The sequence below is a fragment of the Lemur catta genome, chromosome 9 (genome assembly GCF_020740605.2).
Source record: "Lemur catta isolate mLemCat1 chromosome 9, mLemCat1.pri, whole genome shotgun sequence".
NCBI classification, from domain to species: Eukaryota; Metazoa; Chordata; class Mammalia; order Primates; family Lemuridae; genus Lemur; species Lemur catta.
The window spans coordinates 73,698,261-73,714,881 of record NC_059136.1 but is presented as its reverse complement, the minus strand read 5'-3'; the positions used below and the strand labels follow the sequence as shown (position 1 = coordinate 73,714,881).

General features: G+C 42.0%; 1 protein-coding gene and 1 long non-coding RNA gene across 2 annotated transcripts in view; one reads left to right on the top strand and one right to left on the bottom strand.

The window, feature by feature from the left end:
* The window catches only part of ZNF704 (zinc finger protein 704), a 218,221-nt gene that overhangs the window by 39,561 nt on the left and 162,039 nt on the right, over positions 1 to 16,621 (bottom strand). The window contains exons 3-4 of the mRNA XM_045561438.1: positions 12,743 to 12,846; positions 7,705 to 7,937 (exon numbers count right to left, since the gene is read on the bottom strand). Coding sequence (XP_045417394.1) covers positions 7,705 to 7,937; positions 12,743 to 12,846 — 337 coding nt within the window. The remainder of the gene's footprint in view (positions 1 to 7,704; positions 7,938 to 12,742; positions 12,847 to 16,621) is intronic.
* Positions 7,684 to 11,119, top strand: LOC123644969. Its single transcript, XR_006737335.1, has 3 exons — positions 7,684 to 8,031; positions 8,510 to 8,634; positions 10,577 to 11,119. It is a non-coding gene; the product is annotated as an uncharacterized LOC123644969 (long non-coding RNA).

Sequence of the window (16,621 nt, the reverse complement as noted above, 5' to 3'; positions counted from 1 at the left end):
TCTCTACATAGGCCAAGGATGTTCTTGCATCAAAGCATGAGGCCCGTGAAATGGTAGTTTAACTTTTCAAAGTCCCCTAACTACATCCAGTTGAAACAAATCCTTTGTCTACAGACAGACTACTTGCTGTTACACTAAAGGAAAGCAAGCCACGGGAGGAGGAGAACATGAAAAAATAGCTAAATAAACAACGCCCCGAGTGCCACATGGGTCCAAGCTCGCCCAAGGAAGCCAAACCAAGCAAAGCTGCTGGCACAGCTGCAGCAGCCAAGTCTGAACGGGCCCATCTGTGCTTCAACCCTGGCTTCTCCTCACGGCTCTAACAGATGTTCACAAAGCCGGAATGTCCGCAAGCGCACGGAACAACAGCTGAAAATTCACCCCTAATGGAAAGCGCTTCTGAACACCAAAGCCAACGTCAGCAAAGACTTCAAGTCAAACAGAATGGTCTTCTTCATGTAAAGCAGAGGGAGCAGAGGAAGAGTAGAAAGAGGCCACTGTTGATTGGGAACTACCCTGTGCCTGGTCCTGTGCTAGGAACTTCCATACATTTACGTTTTTTTAACACTCACAACCACCCCAGGAGCTGAAGCTCTGGGCAGCAGCAAGCAGTTGCAGGCAGACTTGGGGGGGTCTCACATATGCCCAATGTGAGATGCATGGCAGCTCCCAGCCAAGCTCTTTAGAGTCACCCAACTTCGTGCTAGGGGCGACAGTGCTTGGCAGAGATTCTTCACTTTTGCAGCAACTTCCGGGCTGTCTCTGAGAACAACTGCTCTGGGGCTACAGGCTGAGATCTCTGGCCAAGGCTTCCCTGATCTTCTCTCTGCGTGCCCTTCTAACGGCAAGCCTCGATCCTTTTTCAAATACTTTTTTTTCTGCGCCACCATGCCTGGCTAATTTTTTTCTATATATATTTTTAGCTGTCCAGATAATTTCTTTCTATTTTTTTTAGTAGAGACGGGGTCTCGCTCTTGCTCAGGCTGGTCTCGAACTCCTGAGCTCAAACGATCCGCCCGCCTCGGCCTCCCAGAGTGCCCGCGCCTGGCCTCAAATATTTTCATACTTGGAATATACAGAGTAGCTTCTATCTTCCTGACAGCACCCAGACTGATCCTAAGGATGGACAAGATGACCGCTGAAGGTTACCTTTAGTTCTAAGAGTGGAAACATGGCTGGATTTTGAAGAATTACATAACATGCCTATACCATATAAGTCCAATTAAAGCTATATTCCAGAAGGTGGGTACATGAACATCACTTTACCACACAGCAGCCTGGGATTAATTGCATGTTCTAAAGCACTTGAGAAGATCTTCAGTTGTTTTTTTTTTTTTTTTTTTTTTCTGGTACGGCAATTGGGGTATGTGTATGTGCGTGTGTGTGTGTGTGTGTGTGTGTGTGTGTGTGTGTGTGTGTGTGTTGGACTAGGGGGTGGATGCTTACACATCCAAGTCTTCCCAGAGACGACAAGGTCCTTGAAGGACAAAGAAGGTCCAATTACTCTGTGTAGATGAGTTAGCTGCATTACACATATGTCCCCAGCCTGTCCCATGGGAACTCACATCCCCTGGCAGAGGCCCCAGTGGGTCTTTCAGGATCAAGAGGTCTATTCAGACCCTCGGCAGTGCCAAGAGATTAATAAATGAACTGGTGTATTTAAAAATGAATAACCGCCTAGAACGTGGTAGAGGTTCCAGTTCTTTCCTTAACTGAGAAAGCAGCCTTATACAGGTTATCTCTTGGGGCTTTATGTCTTTATTTGTAAAATGAGACGACTGAACAAGATTAGAGGTTTTGGATCTTCAAGATATGTGGGGGTAAGTATTGGGTGAATTCAAATGTGTATCAAACAGATTAAATTTCCCTCACCCATATGAACTGTGTATAGATGCTGTGGTGAAAAGTAAATAGAAAAATAACAAAAAAGATTTTTATAAACGGGATAACACAGAACACACTCTCTTGTGTCTGGCTTTTTTCCCTCAGCATAATGTTTTCGAGATTCATTGATTGTTTCGTGTGTCAGTGGTTTGTTCCCTTTTATTGTGGCATAGTAGCCCATTGTACGAACAGACCACATTTGCTTATCCAGCTACCTGCTGATGGACATTTGGGTTGCTTCCAGATTGGGGGATAATGAATAAAGCTGTTATAAACATTTGTCTGCAAGTCTTTTTGTGGACATGTGTTTTCTTATCTCTTAGGTAAATATATACCTAAGAGTGGAATTTCTGGGTCATATGGTAAGCATATATTTAACTTTGTAAGAAACTGCCAAACTGTTTTACAAAGTGGTTGTACCGATTTACATTTCCACCAGCAATGAATGAGAGTTCCTGTTGCCAACACTTGGTATTTTGTACACCAAAAATACACACTGTATGATTCCATTTACTTGAAGTTCTACAGTAGGCAACATTAATCTATAGTGATGGAAGTCAGATCAGTGGTCACCGTTTGGGGTGGGGGGGTGCCTTTGACTGCAGAGGGTCCCGAAGAGGCTGACCTTGATTAGAGTGGTGATTATTCAGGTAGAGACATTAGTCAAAATTCATGGAACAGTATACTTAAAATGGGTTCATTTTATTGTGTGCAAAATTATACCTAAATAAAGTTTATTTAAAGTGATTTCTGTAACAATAACAAAAAGATTCCTGAATGAAGAGAAATCCCTAGGCATTCTGTATTTTCTCAATCAATAAATTCTCAAAGTGCATCTCATATTTGGGGACACCTGCACATTTCTAGACATGACTGAGTAGAGTTCTCTAACTTGGAAAGGTCAAGAGTGGGCTAGAAGACTCTGAACTCCTTTAACACCAATGTCCCGGTACCTATATATCGCATGGAAGATTATTCTAAGATCCTGTTGCTAAGTTGCCTCAATTTTTCTCTTCTTCATCCTCAGTCCTCTCTACGAGACCAATCAGCTCCCTTGCTTGGCTGACGATGCTGTGTCATCACCATGAAATCAGTGCAGCTGACCCAAGCTGCTGTTCCGAGCACCGCCCTCCCCAGCAGTTCTAACAGATGGGTCTATTTCTGGAGACGCGGTTCTTGCAGGAGGCATTCTGCTCAAAATTAGTGGGTTAGGAATTAAGTCAGCGGAGAGACTGGCAACATGCTTATTCGTGCAGGCTTTACGAGTTTGTTTTCTTTTCGGAGCAGTCATTCACAATTTAAAGTGATTCATTGCTTTTCGGTTCTGAAAGATGGAAAATGCAGAGTGGAGCAAATGATTAATTCATTGTTTACTACTGTACGACTATTCCTGAAGCACCTTATGTTAACTCAGTGCTTTCTTCTCTGAGGTTCCCCCCAGTATACAGGTAAAACTGTTCATGGTCAAAACACTTGAGAAGTAAATGAAAAGGATGAAGGCTGGAATTTAGTAATTGCCCTTGAGGTGTTGCCGATGTTCTGAAATGTGGAGTCCTGAGTCAGGTTTCCTTGTATGCCCCCAATTTCTGCTACTGCCACTGCTGCGATCACCTAGTGCATTTTGTGGGGGCCTCTCAATGCATGCCCAAATGAGCACAGGGTGGCTGGGGGGTCCAGTTGTCCTGTGACGTTGGCACGTGGGTCAGGGTAGAGGGTGAAGGCAAGCACCCCCTTCTCTCCACACCCATGCTTCTCCGATTTCCCATTCAGGCAGTTGCCAAATGGGTCCAAAAAAAAAAAAAAAAAAGGAAAGTATTAGCAGCTAACATTTATTGCTCTTCACATGTCTTCTCAAATAATCTTCGTAACAGCCACATCAATATGGTGCCACCATTGTCCATATCTTACCTACGAGGGAACTGAGAGAGGCCACTGGAGCTATCATACCAATTTCAGAATGCACAGAATCCAGAATCTGACAGAATTAGGAATCTGGCATGGAAAAGAGCACATCAATAATTACTTATCAGCATTTCTTGATTTGCTAGGGGTCTTGTGGAATTGATGGTTACCTCTTGGCCTTCCATAAAATTCATTTCTCCCACTGACACCTGGAGTGGCTGTATTTAGGGTCACTGCATCACCTTGTGGTCATGACGGGAACTGCACCTCCCCAAAGTCAGAGTTCTGGCTCACACACTGGGGTTTTCTCTGAGCTTGGAAGTTCTGTCAGTCTGTCTTGAAATCCCAGAGGAGAAATTCTGCAAGAACTGGGCTTGACAAAGTTGTCCAGCCGACCTCCAAAGTTGGGAAAGAGAAGGCTCTCACTTCCCTTCTCACATTCTCACCTGCTTTGGCCGCAGGTTCTCTTAAGAGCGATGGATGCTTCATGTAGGAAGTGAGCCCTCCAGGAGACAGCCTGGAGTTCCTGTCTCAGCTCTCAATTTCTTTCTGAACCTTCTGCACCCTGCTCCCACCTGCCATGGAGTGTTGGCTGTAGCTGTGTCTCATTAGTTTCCCTCCATGTTACTCTCCTCTGTGGGCAGACAGAAATGTGGATTCTTTGAATTAACTTGCCTGAAGAGAGTTTTCTCTTTGCTGCTTCAGCTAAGCTGATCTTATCTCTGCCACATTATAAATTACACAACCTTGGACAATTCACAATCTCAATGAGCCTCTTCTGCAAAATAGGGATAGGAATATGGATTTTGGTGATGATTAAATGAAATGCTGCATTTAAAAGCATTTGGTAAACTGTAACTAAATATGCAAATATAGTGATTATCAGCAAATCTTCCTTCCTCACTACTGATAGTAAGAGATAATGTCTTGTCTATGCAATGCGCCTCACATTCTCATCTTTACATAAGTGGAGCGTGGATCTCCTTAAGAGGTGGGAGTGGGCATCTGTGTGTGTGTGTGTGGGGAGGTGGGAGAAGAGATATGATAGATTCCACAATGAGGAGGAAGATCAGGGTAATTGCTTCATAGTCAGATACAGAGAAGGCCTCTCCTCCTTGGTTCATAGGTCCTAAACTGTCTATTAAAATGTTGCCACATTCCCGTACCTACGATCACATTTAATCTTCATGATTGTGCTGAGAGAAGTGTAATAATACCTGTTTGCCTGTTTTACAGATGAAGAAGCTGATGATCAGAGAGGAGAAATGATTTTCTTAGGTTCTCAGCGCAGCAGAGTTGAGTCAAGAACGTGGAGTTTTTGATTTCCAATCAGGGCACCTTAATTTACCAGATGTCATATTATCTCTCTGTGACATAGAATAGAAGCTTCCAAACTTTTTTGACGATGAGCCACAGTAAGAAATACATTTTTCACACTACATACTCACTCATAAATATACAATTGAAACAAAAACATCAAGGAACAGTACTTACCCTTATCATGTACGATGCACTTCATTCTGTCCTTTTAATTAAAGAGTGCTGTTCACAATTCATTAAATTCATTTACAACCCACTAGTGAATTGAGACTTACAGTTTGGAAAACACTGATCTAGAAGGTTCTCTAACAATCCCCACAGAACATGTGATCATCACAATTGCTCATGTTTTCAAATGGATATTATGAATTTAAGGGAATGGAGAGGAAAATAGGATGAACTCAGGAAGTTCTACCAGCTGGAACATAGTGTGTGGTTTAAGCAAACTCTTAGAAATCTTCTGAAACATGATTTTTAAAGAACTCTAAAATAACTTTACTTTGGTTACTGTGTTCTACCACATCATGGACACAGCACTTGTCACTCACAATTATCATTGCCTCTGTACACGTCAGTCTCCACCCACCCCACTTGCCACACCTTGAAGGAGAGAGTTACGCCTTATTCTTAGGGAAATAAGCATTTTGCCTGATGCTCAGTAAATATTGGTTCACTTACTAATAATAAATAAAAACTGATTAGCAACAATCTCACTTTCTTGTTATTTTCACTATTCAAAGTAACTTTAAGTTCAAAAGGCTAAGGCAACAACTTGGTCTGTGTACAAATCATGCATTAAAAATTAGTGGCTATGAGCTTCATCCTACTGCTATTACCCTTGGGAAGTCCAGAGCCTGAATAAATGGAGAAGTCACAACGAAGGAAAGATAAACACAGTTCTTATTCATTCATTCCTACAATCCAGCTCTTGTGGAGTAGACCTGTGCCCTTCAAATAAATGCCACTTTTTTTCCTCTGGTGACTAGCCTATCCCCTAATTTAGTTAAAGCCCATGGACCTTTAATGAGTCTGACTAATGCAACCTAATTGTAATGTAAGAGTGTGAATTTTGGCTCAGCCTCTACATTAGAAATGCAAAGCTGTGATAGGCTTTCAGCAATGCACCTTAGCAACATTGGGGTTGCCTGTGATGTGAGTCCTTGCCACAACACTGGGCCACACTTGTCGAGAATCAGGACTACACATTCAGATAACCCAGGGAGAAAGTCTGTGCAGCCTGAAGCAACAGGATAAGACTTCAGGTCCACACTGATTTAAGTGCCAACCTTTCTCCCTGATTGGGCAGCATCCTTGGGGACCCACAGGATGCCAGAATAACTTCAGCCCCCCTGCATGATGAGCTGGTGTGAAACAGCAACTCTTCAGGTCACTGCCTCTGGGAAGGGCAGGGGACTACATTAATGTCCTCTTCTCTGGGCAAAAAATGTTGGTCCTTATTCCCATGGACACACCCAGGAGGACAATGCCTGTGCCACCTCCACTGCTCCACATGCTGAGTGATGCTGAGAGACGCAGGGAGGGAAGGTGTTGGATCAATGCCATCTCTTTGTTTTCCTCTTTAAAATGAACTGGGGGAGAAAAAAAGGTTGCATTGCAGTCCTTAGGGCTTTGCATTGGATTTTTGTTTGTGAATAGTCATTAATAATGAGGCTACCAATTTTAAAAAAATTAAAAAACTAGTATATAAAATAACAGTTTCCTATTTACATGGTGATTTTTAAAATAATGCCAAAATGTCTTCTAGATTTAGCGGTAATATTGCTTTATTGTATAAAATAAAAATGTTTTTGAAAAATTGCCAGTGAACATAGTAATTTAAATACACCTGAGGAGAATGAAAAGAATATGAGCTTTAGGTTCAGGCAGATCTGGGTTTGAATGGTGGTGCTAGCCTTTTCTAACCTCCCTGATAGGGGCCAATGTACACTCTCCCTGGTCCTCAATCTGCTCATATCAAGATGGAGACACAATACTTACGGCACAGGACTGCTGGGAGGATTAAATAAAAGTGCAGTCAATTAATTTATTAAATTAATTAAGTAGCTGTCTTTTTTATTTAGTAAATACGTAATTTTCTATATGTAAGTATGGACATATATGTCAGCTTTCATGTATATTTTACATACGGTTGTATAAAAATGAGATACAAAATACTCTTCCCAATAACCCTTCAGGGCTGATTAAAGCAGCAAAGAGAAATCGATATTAATTACATTTCACATACAAAAAAAATAAGTCCCACCAAGAGACTGAGTTAATACCAAACCAAGCCCAAAGTCCAATTTCCTAACTTCCAAACACTGGTTAAGTCGGGTTAGCAATATTTAACCGGAGGATGGGGCATGTGTGTACTTTGAGAAAACATATCAATATTTTAGTCATTTTTAATTGTCTTTAATCACGACAGTTTACTTTGAAATTTCAAAGAACATTCAAGGGGAGCGTAGGCTGCTTCTGTTTATGGAAAGGGGGCGTGGGTGGCAGGAGCCCCTCCTAAGCTCACAGAGATCCTTCAAAGGGGACAGGACACACCTTTCTGCAACGCAAAACAGAACACCGGGCGGCCGCCACACCCACCTTTCTTTTCCTGGGAATGGGCTCGTCGAAGAGCAGGTTGCTGGCCTCCGACTCGTCGATGCCGTCGTCCGGCTGCGCGGGGCTGCGGAAGGGCTTGAAGCTGTCGGCCGACAGCGGCGGCGACGGCGTGGACGGGTTGGACTGGTCGCTGGGGGCGCTCCAGCTCCAGTAGCCGCTGCTGCCGGTGCTGGACGGCACGCAGCCCGCCTCCTTCCAGGATCCGCTGAGGCCCTCTGCGTGCACAGACACGAGGGGGCAATGGGAACCTTGATGCTATTCCAGTCGAACCGCCCGCAGCCCACTCAATAATTTGCAACAGCTGGGGATGTAAGTATTTATTCTATTTATACACCCCCCTCCCAAAAGTCACATCACAGTTTATAAACATTTAGTTATTTTAACCACATGATAATAGGTTTTTCTAAGAGTTTTCTGATGTGTGTTATATTGTGCAACACTAGTTCCTTGGAACGAGAGTGGGGATTATATGAAACAAAGGAAAAAAATAGATTTGCTTGTTCACTAAGTTTGAGGAGCTCTGGGTTTGCTCACTACAGTATTTCGACCATTTGCAGTATTCTCCTAAATCGGTCACAGAGTTTCCTCGCAGCTCCTGCCCATCTAATTTCAACTTGTTTCTTAAAAAGGCATTTCTTATAGGACTGTAATTCTTAGAATACATTTACAGGAATTTAGTCTAAGATATAAGAATCTAAGGGAAATAATTTCTGGATTGTTATCTAAAGCCATTTTCCATTCTGCTTATTATAACAAATAATAGTGCCTTACATTTTGTGTTTTATAGCTTACAAAGCTCATTTGCATGATCTCAAGTGTGCTCACAACATCTATCTCTCAGAGTAAGGATTATCACACCCATTTTACAGCTGAGGCCCCGGAGGCAGCAGGAAGCGACTTGCTGGGTGACTAGTAAGTATGCCTGGTGGGCCCGAGGCCTAAGCTGGCCCTCTTCCCTCAGTGCATGCAGGCCCCGGGTTGTGAACATCCTCCCTTCTCTCTGGCAAAGCTGGGATAGGATAAGAATTTATTGATAATAATTACCGGCAAGATTGGTGTTAGATTTTACCTTTCCACTTGTGATGAAAAACATTATGAAATGTTTGCTCATGTAGATTTTGCCCAGTTAGAATGTCTTCTGGGTATTCCTTTAATCACTGAAGATTTGCTTTACCTTTCAAGATGCACAATCTTAATTAGCATTTGTGTAAATTCTACTTTCTTCTTGGATAATTTCTCTTCCATATTTATGTACAGTTTGAATATATTAAAACTATAGTCTAACTACAAGGAGGGAAAAAAATCCCAAAATACCTCATTAAAAAAATACTGTTAACGTCTGTATAATTAGTAATGAAGACAAACGGTAGACTAGCATTCACGGAGAAATTTCTTAACTATCTTCACCTAATTATAGATTTCCACCGTATTCCTCTACTATGTCAAGCAAAAAGTTAAGTGAGAGGAGTGAAGTTTTAAGTTGAACTAGAACTGCATCTCATTACAGCAAGGTTCTTTTAGAATTAAATGGTCATTTATGCAGGCTCATGCCTTGCCAGCATCAACGAAACCAAATTACCATCTCCCTCCCTGCAGTCTGGAGAGACTGATGCACTCGCCGGCCAGAGCTGCCTGTTACAAACAAGAAAACTCCATCCAATACAACAGGACTTCAAGAGGAGCCTAGGCCGGGCGCGGTGGCTCACGCCTGTAATTCTAGCCCTCTGGGAGGCTGAGGCGGGTGGATGGCTCCAGGTCAGGAGTTCGAGACCAGCCTGAGCGAGACCCCGTCTCTACTAAAAATAGAAATAAAAATTATCTGGACGACTAAAAATATGTATAGAAAAAATTAGCTGGGCATGGTGGCACACGCCTGTAGTCCCAGCTACTCGGGAGGCTGAGGCAGGAGGATCGCTTAAGCCCAGGAGTCTGAGGTTGCTGTGAGCTAGGCTGACGCCACGGCACTCACTCTAGCCTGGGCAACAAAGTGAGACTTTGTCTCAAAAAAAAAAAAAAAAAAAAAGAGGAGCCTAATGTAAGGCCTTAGGGTGATATTACCTGTGTGAAAAACTCACTCGGCAGGCCCAGGTGATTTATAAATATACTACAGCATGCACTTGTAAAATAAAGTTCATAGTGCTAGATATATAATCATGGTAAGTATGAGGAACTGAATTTATTCTGAGAACCAACTATTACTACATTGTGGTTACATGGCTTCGTGTCAATGCCAAAAGTTCATTTGTTTACTGACTTGTGAATGACATTTCCTTTAGAAACACTATTTAATCAGAGGGACCAGGTGATATAGAAATAAATTTTTCAGAAAAAAATCAGGACCAATTCATAATATTCTTAGGGGACAGAGTCTCCTTGTATTAAACAAGTGTTTGCCAAGAATGCAGACAAGTACTGCTAGACTCTCATCCTCTTTGCAGATTCACATCCTGAGAGAATTCTCCTTTTCAGGCACAGAAAAGGATAACAACAGTTCCCCAAAATTCACTGATATACAATAAATCTAGAGAAAATCTTTTATTCCTAAAAAAAAAAAATGCCTTCATTATCATAAATTGTTTTCCCTATCTAAGAATTTGCTTCCTGTTACAGACTAAATGAGAAACAGCAGACAATTTGGGGTTATTAGTTGAGTAGTTATTTTTTAAACCATAAATGAATACTGAATTACTTTATTAGTGTGCTAACAAAAGTTTGCATTGAAGAACTAAAAGGTTTATTTTAATTCCAACCTTTAAATACAAAGGAACACTAAAAACGTTCTCAATTTAAAAAAGAATCCAATGCTAAAACCAATGATTAATTTAAAATATACTTTTTTTTTTTCTCCTTTAAGGATTCCATGGAATTTCTGCAATTCCTTTTTCCTAGAATGTTTTGGGGGTGCCTCCAGTTTTGCCTTTTCTGTAAGCCTACTTTAGCAGCGTTGCCAAGCTGAGGAAGGTAAATCAAAACATCTGTTTGCCAAGAAGCCTTCAGGATAGGTCATCAAACAGGAGTGGTCAGGCTCGCCAAGAGCTCCTCGTCTGGTGCTATGTGAAGAGGCGGCGTCACCCCAGTTTGTTGGTCAATCGTGTTGCTGAGTACTACTGATTCATGACAACCATTTGAATTCCCAGCATCTTGGTCATTCTTACCACTTATAATGAGGTAGGAGTAAGTTTTGGTGAGGACTCACTGGATGTTCAATAAATGTATATTAACATCTCATGCTTACAACCAAATTGTGTGTGAACTGTGGCTCAATCTCACAATTGACCACGCCGGTTTTTGAGAGGTTTCCATTGCTGGGAAGTCTCATTCAGTTGTCCCAGTGCATTACATTTCAGTGAACTGCAATCTGGCTTCCTTCCATGGGGAGTCCTTTGTGAATGCCCTTGCCAAGGCCACCAGTGACCTTTTCTGATGCAAAATTCAGTCCTTTTCATGCATGACCTTCTGAAGCATCAGACGCCTCTCCTTGAAACATGCTTTGCCCTTGGCTTCCATGAAACAACACTCTGTTAGTTTTCTCCTGCCTCTCTGGTCACCCCTCGGGCTCTTCCTGGGGTCTTTTTCCTGTGCCAGTCTCTTACGCGATGGTGAGCTTCACTGCCTTCCTCTTGGCCATCTTGTCTTCACACTGGGCTTCTGCACAACTCTCTCAGGGTGATCACATTACTCTCATGGCTTCAAAATGTTGCCTTCCCATTCTGCACTGTCAGTCCAGATCGCCCTTCCAGGCTGCACCCAAGTCTCCACCAGAGGTTACCCCTTGAATGATCCTCAGGAACTGCCTACTCAATGTGTTTCCAACTGGCCCTACTGTGTTCTTCAGCAACCCGCATCTTTCCCCAAACACTTGCCCTGTGCCTTAGTTTCCTGTCTCAGGCAGTGGTGTCCCCTTGCTGAAGTACTGGAAGTCACCCTTAACACACCTTCTCCTTCATCCTCTGTCCATCACCAAGCCCTGTTGATTCTACCTTCTTCACATTTCTCAATTATGTCCTATTCACCCCCATTGTGACCATCAATGCTTTGTCTGTTGTTGTTGTTGGTAGACCTATTTGTAACTTTCCAGTGCTGGTGTTACTGTAATAGCTCTTCCACAGCCCCAGAATAAAGTCCAAACTCCTAGCCAGGCAAACATAACCCTTCCTGATCTTCTGCCAGTCTCTCTAACTTAATCTCCCACTGCCCACCCTCCTGACTTATCATACTGGATTATATGAGGCCATGTTATATCAGCTTCAAGAGAACAGATCTGGAATCAGAAAGATGGAGTAGAAATTCAGTTCTGCCATTTATGAGCCAATTAATCTCTATGAGCCTCAGTTTACTCATCTGCAAAACAGGGATAATAACATCTCATGGAATTGTGGGAATTATAGGAGATAAAGCATGCATAGTACTTGGCACATAGTAAGTGTTCAATAAATGCTAGCCATTACCATAGCTAAGACTGATAGTCTTTTTTTCCTACAGAGATTGTACACTACCTGGGCGTGTGGACACTGTTTTTCAATGATGTATTCAAATCATCTAGCTGGTACCTAGTAAATATATATTGAATGAATGGACTAAATAATTCTATTTAATTAGGAGTCTAGGATAATGCTTTTAAAAATTATTAACTCTTCTGAGAGTTCTTTGATCCAACTACCTTCCCAAATAGAAATAATGCTAAGGAAAATAATTTCATTACATCTATTTCCATTTACCTGTGAAAAAAGGAATACAAGTACTGAAAATATGTGTTCTAGAAAGGAAGAAAACAAGTAATGGAACTCAAAAAACATGAGCTGTATGGATAGCTGAATGAATGAGATGCAGCGGGCTCTCTGGGAAGATGAGGAGGAGGCTGACAGCTCTGGGGTGTCTCCATTTCCTCCACATTTCCCCTTGTTTCCTGCTAGTGGGTGGGGGTTAATTGTTTGTTGTGTTTGACAGGAATGCAACTCAAAGAGAGGCCCTGCTCTTGGTATCAAGGAGGTCTTTGCCAAACCCCATGTCCCAGGCTTACCATTCGGCCGCACAGGAGGGCTTCGGACCAAAGGGCTGGTTGACAAGCTGGTCAGTACCATTGCTGCTGTCACCTTGTCCATGTCCAGTTCCTCTGAAGATTTCCTGTAAAACAGGGAGAGGAACTGGTGACTGTGTTCACTATGCCCATGCTGTGGGCCAAGCAAAGTGCCACATGCTGCCATACATGTTTGCTCCTTTAACTTATCCCAGGAACATCCAATGCTCTGTTAGCTTTATTTTATAGAGGAGGAAGCTGAAGTCCAAGAGGTTAAGCGATGCAGTCAAAGTCATACAGTATTAGGAAGACAAGGATTCCTTCATCCATCATTCATCCAACAAGTACTTATTGAGAGTGTGCTAATGGGCCAGACCCTGTTTTGGGCACAAGTGATACGTGGTGAACAGCAGACAAGACTCTTGCCTTCATGGAGCTTAGCAGCTGGTGGGAAGAAACACAAGTATCAGTAAATGAATAAGCCAAAACCATTTTTGACAGTGACAAGTGCTATGAAGGTCATAAACAGGTTGACAGGGCATCGACTGCGGGGGTGCTGCCCTTTGGGTGGTCAGGAAATGTTTCTCCGAGGTGGGGTGTGAGAGTCAGCCCTGAGGGGCAGGGAAGTGCACTCTAATCAGAGCCAGCAGCTTGTGGAAAGGCAAGGGTGGGGGAGCGCGTGGGTGTTTGAAGGACGACCCAAGAGTATAAGAAGGGGAGAGCCGTGCAGGGCTGTTCATACAGGGACCTGGGCCATAAGACGTTTTGATTTTATTCTAAGTGCAATGGGAAGTCACTGGACGGCTATAAGCAGGCCTAGTGAAGTAATAAGATTAGTATTTGTAATATCATTACCTGAGGTGCTATATGAAGAAAGAATTTTAGGGAAGGCAGAATAAAAGCCGGGAGGCCAGTTAGGAGATGATTGCCAGGAGTCCAGGCGAGGGGAATCGGTGGCTTGGGCTGGGGTGGGGCCAGTGGCAGGTGACCCAGCAGGACTGGCTGATGCACTGGGTGTGGGAGGAGAGCGAGAGGAGGTGATCCAGGGTGGCTCCAGGTGCTGGCTGGAGCACTAACAGAGCCATTGACGAGATGGGTGAGACTGGAGGAGACATGCAATTAGGGGTGTTTAAACTCCAGTTTTTTTTAACTACACCCTACTACAGGAAGAATAGGTACCATGCTGTTACGGTGAAGAGACATGGGTAATCATTCACCGAGATGAAAAGGTTGCTCTGGTCATTAATTTTGGCCAGGTGGCCCTGAATAAAAGTTCATAAGATAATGATCATGGTGACTAGAGTCAGCTTATTTTAAGCTTATTTCAATAAAGTTAAAATTGAGAGGAAAAATTTATGTGGTACATTGACATCAAATAAATTGTACCACCTCCTGAGAGATGAACATTTTCAAATTAGAGAACAGTTGAAGAAGCACAACAGAGGATTAATAAGCCATATCCACAAATGAATTGTCACTTTGACAATGTGGCTTTCATTCACAGGTGTGCAGCATAATTTGTAAAAGAAATGAACTCTCAGAGATGGAAACTTTACAGCATGGCTTCACAACACAGTGGGAAAAGAAATTCTTAAGTTGGAGAAAAATCAAATGGTTCCCAATTTGGGAGTGGAGCTGCTCAATTAATTTCATCATGAAATTACAAAAATTATTACAGTTTGGTCCTCTGATGGCCACCATGATACTAAATTATGAAGCACAGCTTACTCTTTCAGTCCAGGGTACCAAAAGATGGAAATCTATGAAATATTCTTCTGTAATTCTTCTCAAAGCACTTTATGCTCTTTCTTGGCAAATTTTTCCATCAAAAGACAAATTACTTGTTTCAGAGGTTGACAATTAAAATATGTCTATAAAGCAAGCTTGAGAGCGTACAATGAAAATTCACTCTACAGAAGTTTCAAGACACTTTCATACACGTAGAGAAAAAAAAAAACCATGCTAATTCATTTGGTGTATCATCTAAAGATTTTACAATATTCACATTTACAAGCACCCTGCACTTGGGAGTAAAAGTGATAACAGTTTCTTACAGAAGCAAAACCTCTTGAAATAGCACCAGGGAAAGAGTGTAAAGCACCTTCGGGTAATTTTAAGTGTTTTGCTAGTTCAATCTCCCCATGTGGTGATAGTCACAGTGGAAGGGATAAGATGGGGGCCTTCAAGGAGAAAGGCTTGCTCTGTATCCTGCTGACAGACCCTGGAGCTCTGCCGACTGTCCGCCCTCCCCAGAGCCCAGCTGCCAGGGTCACCCAGAGCAGGGCACACCTGAGCAGGCCACTGCCCTCGTCTCTTCCAAGACCGAATTATAGGAGCTGCTCACTTCTCTTTCCAACTGTCAGTCTTCTTTTTTTATCCTACTAACCAAAGGTTTAAGAACCAGGAATAGTGGCCCATGTACCTGGTACAGGGGAATGACATGACTCTGTAGAGAGAAGGTCCCCTTGCCCTTCCTCTGTTTCCTAAAATGACTGGCTATACAGTTATGCCTTTTTCCTCCACTACATCTTGGCTTCAGGGACCTTTTTGTTCCTCCCTCAACCTGGTTTGTATCTTTTTTGATTTTCCACACCTAAGGTGAAAGTTTTGTTTTTGAAGGTCTAATTGATGATTAACTCAAATACTGGTTTATGTGGCTTTTTCATATGACAATCAATAGAGAATCCATCATTATAAAATATGCATTTATTTTGCATTACCAAAATCTACCACTACATTTCAAAATAATTATTAAGCATCATAAAGAGATTTCCAATGAAGAATGAAAAAAGGAATAAACATTAGTATAATCAGAGCGTTTTTGTACTTGGATTTCCTTTAAGTTTCCCTTTGGCATTAAAGTCATTAACAACAACAAAGTCAAAGGGATACACGGCTAATGACTCAGTTAACCTATATTTCTCAGGGAGTATTTTAATCATGCTACATGAAATGTTACCAGATGATATGGCCTTGTGCTGAGTTGTGTTTTTGTTTTCATCTTTGTCTAATTTCTTTTGGTACAGTACTATCTAATTACTGATTAATTGGTGCTGCAAATTCAAATCCTTATAATTAAACACGAGATGATATACAAAGTAGAATTTGTTACACTTTTAGAAAACTGCTGCAAAGGCCTTCTGGTAGATTTAGAGTTGGTGAGGAAAACATAAGCCACTGGAGGTGATATTAAATATTCTCTCCTAATTTGAAATTGAATTTGAATCTACTATTGAAAACCTTACCGATCACATGTTTATTAAAGGCTGAGACTTTTTCAATTAATCTTTCCTCTAGCCTTACTTGAGTCTTATGGAACTTAACAGTTGGAATTAATTTTAAAATACAGTTTGAGTATCCCTAATCTGAAATGCTTGCAACCAGAAGTGTTTTGGATTTAGGATTTTTTTTTTTATTTTGGAATATTTGCATATCCATAATGAGATATCTTGGGGATAGGACCCAAGTCTAAACATGAAATTCATTTATGTTTCGTATATACCTTATATATATAGCTTGAGGGTAATTTTATTTTTCCCTTGTGGACACTGAATAACCTGTGTTATGTGCCTGTGTTTTGACTGTGACTTGTCACATGAGGTCAAGTGTGGAACTGTCCCCCTGTGGTGTCAGGTTGGCACTCAAAAAGTTTTGGAGTTAGGGGCATTTAATAGTAATATTACTGTAATAGTAATATTTGTTGTCACTCTATACATGATTCGTTCCTTAAGTTGACCTGGCTTCTGGGGATGATTGGGATTTCAAGATGGGAGAATCAAATCAGGGAATGGAAGCAGACAAGTCCTGGGCTTGCAAGAGATTGCTTAGGGGTCCTGTGTGAAGGATGTGGTGGAGATAAGGGGTGACAGGGCCTGGGCTAGA